At 52.8% G+C, this 9,756-nt stretch overlaps 3 protein-coding genes across 3 annotated transcripts; 2 read left to right on the top strand and 1 right to left on the bottom strand.

Moving 5' to 3' along the window:
• Nucleotides 1–423: 423 nt before the first annotated feature.
• On the bottom strand, nt 424–628 carry GUITHDRAFT_83360 (hypothetical protein; the record flags this gene model as incomplete). The annotated part of the gene is made up of 2 exons (XM_005818112.1): nt 424–501; nt 557–628. Coding segments are annotated over 2 exons (150 nt in total), but the record flags the coding sequence as incomplete, so codon positions are not given.
• A 2,597-nt stretch (nt 629–3,225) lies between these two features.
• GUITHDRAFT_122605 (hypothetical protein) lies at nt 3,226–4,693 on the top strand (the record flags this gene model as incomplete). The annotated part of the gene is made up of 6 exons (XM_005818111.1): nt 3,226–3,652; nt 3,706–3,749; nt 3,805–3,948; nt 4,001–4,138; nt 4,220–4,268; nt 4,332–4,693. 6 exons carry the CDS (start codon nt 3,226–3,228, stop codon nt 4,691–4,693), a joined length of 1,164 nt encoding a protein of 387 aa, XP_005818168.1.
• A 2,421-nt stretch (nt 4,694–7,114) lies between these two features.
• Nucleotides 7,115–9,712, top strand: GUITHDRAFT_91255 (hypothetical protein; the record flags this gene model as incomplete). The annotated part of the gene is made up of 7 exons (XM_005818110.1): nt 7,115–7,386; nt 7,452–7,528; nt 7,594–7,674; nt 7,919–8,016; nt 8,072–8,211; nt 8,267–8,938; nt 9,272–9,712. The coding sequence occupies exons 1-7, from the start codon at nt 7,132–7,134 to the stop codon at nt 9,710–9,712; spliced, it is 1,764 nt and encodes a 587-aa protein (XP_005818167.1). The 5' UTR covers nt 7,115–7,131.
• Nucleotides 9,713–9,756: the final 44 nt, after the last annotated feature.

The raw sequence follows: 9,756 nt of genomic DNA, 5'->3' as shown, positions 1-9,756 counted from the left end.
CTACTTGAGGATCTGCGGGCTTCTCCACAGGCACGTACAACTTGCTGTTCTTCTGCAGATCATCGTAGATGAGTTTGAGCAGCTCCTGCCAAGGAAGTGAGACGATGAGGACAGCAAGGGAGACATCAAGTCTTCATCACTGTCGTACAACCGATTATCAATATAGGATGAACAACCTACCTGGCGGTACAACATAGCAGCCCGTGAATTGTACTTCTCAGGGATTTTTCCATCCAGCTGTTGTTTGTGCTTGATGAAGAAATCCCTTGCCTTCTGATTCCTGTTCGACAAACGAGTTGTCCAGCCGTCAACAAACCATCAATCCTCTCAAGTGTCATCGCATTACCCCCCAACAAGCATCGCCACCAGCTCATGCCGCTTCCCTGCCATCGGCTGTCAACAAACCCACCACGGCACAGCTCGCTACGCACATTTGTCCATCTCCGCGCTCCTTACAAACGTCAAGTGCACACCGAGAGAGCGATGAATACCGGAACAATCCTGCAACAAACATCTTCAGTCACACGGACCCGCTCCCCACCATGGAGCTCATCACCAGGCACATGAAAATTCCATAAGTCGCACTGGCCCATGTCGGGTTCTTGGCGTTACAATCGAAGCACGTCTGCTCGATGGTATGCACGTCACCAGGCTATCTCTCGTGCTCTCGTCATGGACTCACTCTGTTCCCACTCTGCATCCTGAACTTGGTGAGAATCTGCTTCGCGTCTTCGACCTATCGCCCACCGTCACCAACCTCCGCATCGTCATCCTCCTCCTGTTGGTCCACTGACCGTTTCCATGGCTCCAGGCAGCTTCTTGACGCTTTCAAGGTCTACCATGGTGTCTGTCTGTGCTATTAGACCTGTTCAAGGGAAGATTCAGCCATCTATCGTCTGGGAAGGGCAGGAAAGTCCGAGGTTATCCAAGACAACATACAAAAGCAACGAAAGGAGATCAGGGCAAAGTCGACAACTAGGCTGAGCATGGCAGAATGCACTCAAACAAAGGCTCTGCGAACCAAGGATACAGGATGGGGGAGGGAGAAGAAGGAAGAGCTTGACTTTGAGGAGGTGAGAAGCACCAGGACGAAGACAGGGACAGGGACAGACAGCAGGAGGAACGGACAGGAGTGAGAACAAAAGAAAAGGAGAAGCAGGAGCAGGAGCAGGAGCAGGAGGATGGAGGAGGAGGAGGAGGAGGAGGAGGAGGAGGAGATGTGGAAAGGAGAAGGGGGGGGGGTGGGGAGGAGGAGGAGCAGCAGCAGCAGGAGCTGGATGAAGGAGGAGGAGGAGGAGGAGGAGGAGCAGCAGCAGCAGCAGCAGCAGCAGCAGGATGAGGAGGAGCAGGAGCAGCAGCAGGAGGAGCAGGAGCAGGAGCAAGAGCAGGAGCAGGAGCAGCAGCAGCAGCAGCAGCAGCAGCAGCAGCAGCAGCAGCAGCAGCAGCAGCAGTAGGAGCAGGAGCAGGAGCAGGAGCAGGAGCAGCAGCAGCAGCAGCAGCAGCAGCAGGAGCAGGAGCAGGAGCAGGAGCAGGAGCAGGAGCAGGAGCAGGAGCAGGCGCAGCAGCAGGAGCAGGAGCAGGAGGAGCAGGAGCAGCAGTAGGAGCAGGAGGAGGATATTCGTGCATGAGCATGAAGCATGAGCTGACGCTGCAGGCGCCTGTAGGGGTGGGAGGAGAGGGGGTAGTTGTACTGTGCTCTAGGGGTAGCCTATATAAGCTGATGGGGTGGGGTGATACAATGGAAAAGGAGGGGTAGATGATTGCACTACTGTTTAAAACATGGATGAAGGGGGGTGGTTGGAAGTGGATAAGGTCACAGAAGGGTAGGGGTCATTGCAGTCATATGGGGTCAGGGTACAATGAGGAGGGGTTTATCAAAATGTATATAGAATGTAGAAGGCTAAATGTGGGTACTTCAATTACAAAACTAGTGGGTGTATATGTATGAGGGTGGGTACTGATGAATTAAGGGTAGGTGTATCTTCATAGGTGGTACACACATCTTGGGGTGATAGTACAACTCCAGCAGCGGTACCCTTGAAACGACTACCCCTACCCCCCTTAGAAAGCCCCAATGACCCCCAGAGACACTAACGACCCTACCCGTACATCTCAATATCTGAATGTTCAATTCTCCGACCACCCTCAATCCTGGATTCTAGACCCCTTCTTGACTACCCCACCCCCAAATCTTATCACCCCCACCCCTAGAATTTGACCAGCAGCCTCTACGTCGACTTGAAGAAACAGCGAAACCCTGACTACCCCACCCACCCAATCGATGGACCCCACCCCCTATAAGATCATTCAGCTACAGGATTTGCTTTTATGAGGTCTGCAAGTACCCTACCCCCCTATCCTAGGAGCCGTTGGTGCCTTACGGAAGGGTCATTGAGTTCTCACGAATCTACTGAGTGAGTCATCACGGGACCGGACAACCGGAGCCTTTAAGTTAACTCGCGGCCCGGCCCGACGGCCCGGCGGACCGGGTGGGTGCCGCTCGCCGGGTGCCAGCCAGTCCCTCAGTCTTTTGCTCAAAGCCCCATGTGAAGGCGCCGGAGTCAGCGGCATGCCGGGGCTGAGTCCCCGCCGGGGGGGCCGGGCAGCCCGGAGTCAATACTAGGCTGCACTGAGCGCGGGGCGGCCAGCCGGCCCGGGCGGCCCGGGCGGCCCGGGGCGCCGGTCGGACTCCAGCACCCGGCCGCAGTCACCGGCGGCCCCCGTGACTGCTACAGCAACTTGATACACCACCCAGGCTCAGGCGGGGGGGGGAGGGGGGGGGCGGCGGCGCGGGGTCCGTGACGGTCACCCGGTACTGGTGCCACGGTGACCGGCAATCTTATGCCAAGGTACCAGTGGGGTCCGATCATTGTACCCCTACTTGAGAATGACTTGAAAGGGAAAAATAAGGGGTGGGTTTCCATGAAGAAGGGGTAGGACCCACCACCCGGTCCCTTTGTGACCCCCTCTCCGGTGCTCCCAAGGCTCCCAGCTGCCCGAATTGTACTTGTCTCCTCACAGCAACCCCTCTGCTCCTGCTCCTGCTCCTGCTCCTGCTCCTGCTCCTGCTCCTGCTCCTGCTCCTGCTCCTGCTCCTGCTCCTGCTCCTTCTTTGTGCTCCTTGCTCCTTCACCTGCTCCTATCTGCTTTTCCCGCTGCTTTTTCTCGCAAGCCTGTTTGTACTGCATCTCCTGGCAACTCGCTGCACAACTCTGAGCAAACAGCATGTCGAGTGTGCATCTCGCTCAATTTCTTGGAGCAGACATCATCTTCAGCTTCAACTTTCCTCCAGGTACCTCGCAGGAAGCCATGGCGGCGTTTCGGTCTTCGCTCCCCTTTCCGTTCAACATGGGTGAGGGTCCAGTCCCTCAAGAGGAGGGATGGTGGAGCGAAGAGGGAGGAGGAAGGGAGGAGGAAGGCGGAGAGGACAGCGATGAGGGCACGGGGATCGAAAGAACCTTCGTCAGCGAGCCATGGGAAGGAGAAGGCAACACCGCATATCCTGCTTCAGATCTTGCACAACAGGACGTATTTGTCTTCAGCGAAAGCAAGTCAGGCTATCACAGCTCGTCTTCGGATGAGACTTTTGACGCAAGCAACCTGTCGGCAAACTCAACGTTTGTTTGCGACAGGAGAGGGAGCAGTGACAACGGTATGCTTCTGTCGTGAAGGTGATTGTTGTATGGATGATGTTATGTGATCAAGGATGGTCAGAGAACGATTCTCCTCCTCTGAGGCCTGACAGCTCGGTCGCTGTCTCCTCCTCTTCTTCCTGAAGTTTCTGACATACAATCATCCTATCAGGTCTGCACCGTCTTTGAGTTTGGCAAGATCAACGACTTTACCTTCACTGGCTCAACGCTCCAAGTGAGTCAACAGATGGCAAATCAACTTCCAAACCAAGATGTCTTCAATGCGATGAACAATGATTGCGACAGAAGTGTGGAGGTAAAAACAGAGTTCTCCTCTCGCTCCTGATTCACGTGTCTCAATGGTGCAGGAGACAGAAAGTCAGGACAGTCTTGAAGATATACTCGAACGTTCCAGCGGGATGAACGCGTCGTTGGAGGTGGCGCCAGCGCCGCTCGATGTTGAACAAGTCAAGAGTCTCTTGGATTCTTACTTCAAACCACCAGAGGTGTGCAATGACATTCTGCATATCTTTCAACAACTTGCTCTATGTGAGATGCTCTGCCCCTCCTCTCACATGGATGGTTAGCCTCAGGTCAAGGAAGCTGAGCCGCAAGTGGCGCAAGCTGCCCCGAAAGGTTTTACAGCTGCTGCTCGAACTTGTGGGATGACCCCCCTGACGGCTCTTTCCTTTCCCTCAGTGGAGCCGCCGAGGAGATATCCGTCGCCTGTGAAGGTGAGGAGCCCATCTCCTCCTCCTCCTCCCAGGAACAGGAACAGGAACAGGAACAGGAACAGGAACAGGAACAGGAACAGGAACAGGAACAGGAACAGGAGCCCAGCCCCTTTCGTTCCCGTCCAGTGCTGGTGCTGCAACAAGTTTGGACACATGCAGCGCGACTGCTGGTACAGAGAAGAGTCGGAGGATTCGGATTCCGAGTCCGACGAGTCCGACGAGTCCGACGAGTCCGACGACGATACCTGCTGGCGTTGTGGTAAGCGAGGCCATATGAGGAGAGACTGTTACTCCAGAAGACACGCCAACGGAAGATGGTTGAAATGAAGCAGCTCGAGCAGAAAGATACAATAATCGAGTGAGGTGTTCTGAGATGTTTTGATGACGAAGATGTAGATGTTTGTGAACGAGAGTCTGTGAGATGGAAACGCTATAATACAATAAAACACTCTCCTACTGCACCTCGTCGTTCTCTGCTCCATGCCTGTCTTCCTGTCACTGACCATCTGTCCCCTTATTAGAACACAACGAACACGACAGGCTACTGTTGTGGTACACTGGACCAAAGACTCATACCCCACACCGTGCACCGCACGTGTAGGGAAATAGGTTCATGTCCTAGCCGACAGCAGTAGACTGTGGTACTCGTTGTGTTCGAGTGAACACAGCAGTGATTGTTGTAGTGCTCTCCCTCCTTCCCGGTTGTGTGTACAACATCTGGTAGCAAGTTGGTTCAGTTTCAATCCTCAAAAACATTTATCGAAACAAATCGACATGTCCGGGAAGAAACAAGGATTTCCGCCTGCAGGAAATCGTAGCAGTCGTGGTCAAACTCAGCAGAGAACGTATAGATGAATTCAGCCAGACAGAGCAATCGGACATAGCGGCAGAAGCAGGAGAAGAACAATGTTTCTTCACCGCAGTTGAGAGAGGCAGCATCCCGGGCTCCCGTGGCGGTAGAGCACGTTCAGGCCTATAACAGCCCTCCCATCATCGCTAGAGAGACAGTTCTGATCGCATCGGAATCCCGAAGGTTTTGTGTACATCAGTCTTCTAGGTACACGTCACGGTACACGTGCGGGTCTCTACATCCCGCGAGAGAACCAGGAGAGTGCATTGCACGATGCTTGTCAGGATGAGGGGCCAAGTGCATGAGAAAGGGACGTATACTTACAACAATCTATCTACGAAACTACTTCAAGGCAGCAGGGCACACTAGTGGCTATCCAAGATGGGCCGCTCTTCCAAGTGTTATCCGCTGTAGACAAGAATGGGCCGGGATGTTACCCGGGAAGTCTACTCTAGACTTCCAATAAACTCAACTACTACAACAGCAGGGATATATGCACACATAGTGCAAGTAAGTCGGAAAACAATAATTGGCAAAAGTTGATCCAGGTCGGAGGGGATTGAGGGTAGCATGAAGGATTATGAAGGCGATGATGTGTACAAAGTGGTGCAGGCTCTGTGGTTGACATGAATGAAGAAGCTGAGGACGGAAGAGTGTGCCAGGTAGGAGGCTGAGAGAGGACGTGAATGACGAGGAGTAGGCTCGAGAGGAGAAGGATTACAACGAAGGAGGAGGATGGGAGAGGAGGAGAAGGACGACGAAGAAGCTAAGGACTGAGGAGTGTGAGTAGGAGGCTGGGAGAGGAGGAGAACTTCGGAGGGTCTGACGAACAGAGCAGTACTAGCATGGGCCCATGAGTTTGTTCAGGCCCGCCTCATTTCATCAAATTTTGAGGGAATGTTCCGGATTGTGTATCTAAAATTTCGAAATGTCTGAAATAATTTGAATTTGTGTTGTTTCTTTGGCCTCCAAAAACTTTGTAGCTTTCAATATCCTTTTTTAAATTCGAAATTACCCCTGTCAAATTTCAAATGTTTTCAACAAAAATAGAAACGTTAGGCTTGGTTGGTACCCATTTGCTAGCACCAACGTAGTAAGCGAGTACGCCCTATAGGGTACTAGGAATCATAGGCTTGATTAGTCCAAGGAAATCATAGGCGGTCCTAGGACCCCTAGTACGGGAGGAATGAGACCCCCAAATACAGATGTGAGTACCCCATTTCGACGATCATGGAGTACCCCTGGTGGTCACCAAATGGATATATTGTAGTACCCTACCCACTATTTATCCCAAAATCTTTTGTCCTTTGGGGGTAATAAAAGTACCCCACCCGTATTGGGCATATCTTTCTTTACTACCCCCACCCCTCGGTGGTTCCTGCTGTGTTTCGGAATGCCCTGGAGTAATAATACCGACTCCTGCATGAAAGACAAAATGGCGACAGTAGGAACAGCGGCGTGAAGACGAGGTAGAGGACGAGGACGAGGACGAGGACGAGGACGAGGAGACTTCTGAGGATGACAAGGATGAGGAGGAGAGCAGCATACTCGAGAAAACGAGCAGGATTTTGATGATATAGAAACAGGCGGAGCAGGAAAAAGAAGTAACGACGCAGTAAAGAGCTGGAGATAGCGAATGTGGGCGAGCGGAGGAGGAGTAGGAAGGAAAGGAGGAGAGAAAAGTAGGAGAAGCAGCGTCACTTGATATTCTGGTGCATAAGTTTCGCATATAAGATAACATAGCTGGCGAGATGGAGGAGATGAGGGAAAGCAGGCCGGAATGCATGCAAACAGGCAGGTGATGGTTATGTATTCATGCAAGATGTATAGAAAAGGATGATCCTCACATGAGCGTTCATCATTCGGAAAACTCTCCACATGACGATGTGTCTCTCGTCAGGGTCTCGTTGAAATTATGTCCTCCTCGTCCGAGGTAGAGGAGAGTAGCCCCGAGGGAGCGTCGGAATCAGACGCCGTGGAGTCAATCGCCCCCACTACGAGCTTGAAGAGAATCAGAACGACGAGGAGAGGAATCTCAGGGGCTACTGACAGCGCGATCTTTGCCAACTCCGATGATGCCAACAAGGTGGATTTGCCGAGGTTGTTGCACATGAACGATTTCCAAGTCTCCGGCTTCCGAGGGAACCCTGTCGTGATCGGTCTGTCGCTGGTGAGCTCTGCCTGCATGCTCTTGCTCTGCAGGAGAGTGTTGCTTCGATGACGTACGTCTTGCAGCTGGGAACTCTCATACTTGTCATTATAGCCGTTGCGAAGAAGGATGAATTTTTCTCGCATACGGTGATCACCAAGAGGTATGTCTACCCTCAGAGTCCTTCGACAAGTCTGTTTGTTTGATCTGCGCTCATGCTGGATGTAGGTGGATCACGAATAACTTCACCTGGCTGTTTATCGGCGCGCAGAACATCTGGGTCTTGTTCATAGCGTACATCTGGCTCATGTAAGCGAATGACCTGATCCTTCAAGCTCTGCTCTCCCTCCCTCCCTCCCCTCCCTCCCTCCCTCCCTCCCTCCCTCCCTCCCTCCCCTCCCTCCCTTCCTCCCTCCCTCCTCCTCCTCCTCCCTCCCTCCCTCTTTGCAAAGATCGCTCTTGCCTTGACCTTGTTGCTTGAACCTTTGTACTTGATATCCTCTGCTCTCTTTTTGCTCTGCAAAATTCTCTTGACTATCTTGCTTTCGCAAAGCCCCAAGTATGGATCGATGAAGCTTGGGCACGAGGACACCAAACCTGATTACAACACCGTCACCTGGTTTATGATGATGTTCGGAACGGCGGGAACAGGTACTGGACAAGGCTCTTTATTTCCTATCCGTTGTGTGCTGAGTTGCTGATCAAGGAACTGGCCTTGTATATTACGGTGTTGGGGAGCCCATTCTGCATCTGGGATACAATAGATACGTAGCTCGGGGATACCTGACCTTCGACGAGATCTCGCAGACGTCAATCAACCTGGCGTACTATCACTGGGGGATCCACGTAACGACCAGTGCCTTGTCCTGGTTCCTTGTGCTCACCCTGCTCTCCTTGGCAGGCATGGATGTGCTACACCATCGTCGGCCTGTCTACGGGAGTCGCGGCCTATCGCCTTGGGCTTCCGCTCACTATCCGCTCGTGTTTCTTCCCGATCTTCGGGAAGATGGTGTTTGGCTGGTTCGGAGATGTAGTCGACACTCTGTCTGTATTCACAACTCTCTTTGCAATCTGCATCAGCATGGGGGTTGGAGCAATCCAGATCAATACGGGTCTGAACATGCTGTTCAACGTGAATCAGAGCACGGGAGTCAAGGTGATCCTGATCGCGCTCATGACCGTCCTTGGCGGCATCTCAGCACACGCGGGGCTCCGGAGGGGAGTGAGGGTCCTCTCTATTATCTCCTTCTGTGTGATGCTCAGCCTTCTCTTCATGGCCCTGCTCGCCGACGACACCAAGTACCTCCTCAACCTCTTCTTCCAGTCTATCGGCCACCACATCCACACCTTCATCGTGCTGGGTTCCCACACAGACGCCTTTGCCCAGCTCGGGATCTCCGTCGACAAGAAGTCCGGCCCGCAGATCTGGATGGACTGGTGGACTATCTTCTACTGGAGCTGGTGGGTATCCTGGTCGCCATTTGTGGGAATGTTCATTGCGAGGATCTCCAAGGGGAGGACTATCAAGGAGGTTATCAATGCTTCTTTGACAGGACCTGTCCTGTTCACGATGGTAAGTTGCCTGTGCTGGCCAGGATGTTGGTGTTTGGTCCTTTGCATGATTCCCTGTGTCTTTGATGACTTGTCAAGGTGATCTGAGAGTTGTTTTCTATTGTGTACGAGCATGTGCTGTGAAGGGGATAGTTCTGAGCGGCGTTTTCGTCTGATTTGGCTGTCTGGCATTCAGTTGTCAACATGTCTGTTTGGCTGCTCTTGGTGATCTTTATGACTTGACACATTGCTACATATCCTGATTACCATCATCATCAGCATCATCATCATCATCATCATCATCATCATCATCATCATCATCATCATCATACCCGCATCTGAAACTGTTCAACAGGTTTGGTTCGCAGTGTTCGGGGGAGCAGGGCTGAGAATGGAGAGGCTCGCCATCCGTGACGGATGTTTCGCTCGCTGCAAGATCGTGAAGGACAACGTCGCCTTCTCCTCCGACTACTGCTCCTCCGCCCTCTACGGCAACAGCCTGGCCTCCAGCACCGCCAGGGTCGGCTACTTCGAGATGGTCCCGTCTACTATCAGAAACTGCTCAGACATCCGGCAGCTGTCGACGAGGACCATCGACGAGATGTGGTTCGATGTGATATCTCAGTACTCCAACATCGGCAACTTCATGATTGTAATCTCACTCATCGCCATGGTCCTTTCTGTCGTCACCACCAACGACTCCGGCTCTATCATCCTCAACTACATCGGCTCCAACGGCGTCGGCGGGTCAGTGTGGTCCAGAAGCAGCTCTGGTCACTCTGGATTGGCCTCGTGACGAGAGAGAGAGAGAGAGAGAGAGAGGCAGAGAGAGAAATGGAA

The sequence above is a fragment of the Guillardia theta genome (assembly GCF_000315625.1).
Source record: "Guillardia theta CCMP2712 unplaced genomic scaffold GUITHscaffold_378, whole genome shotgun sequence".
Classification (NCBI taxonomy): domain Eukaryota; class Cryptophyceae; order Pyrenomonadales; family Geminigeraceae; genus Guillardia; species Guillardia theta.
This window is presented reverse-complemented; position numbering and strand designations above follow the sequence as displayed.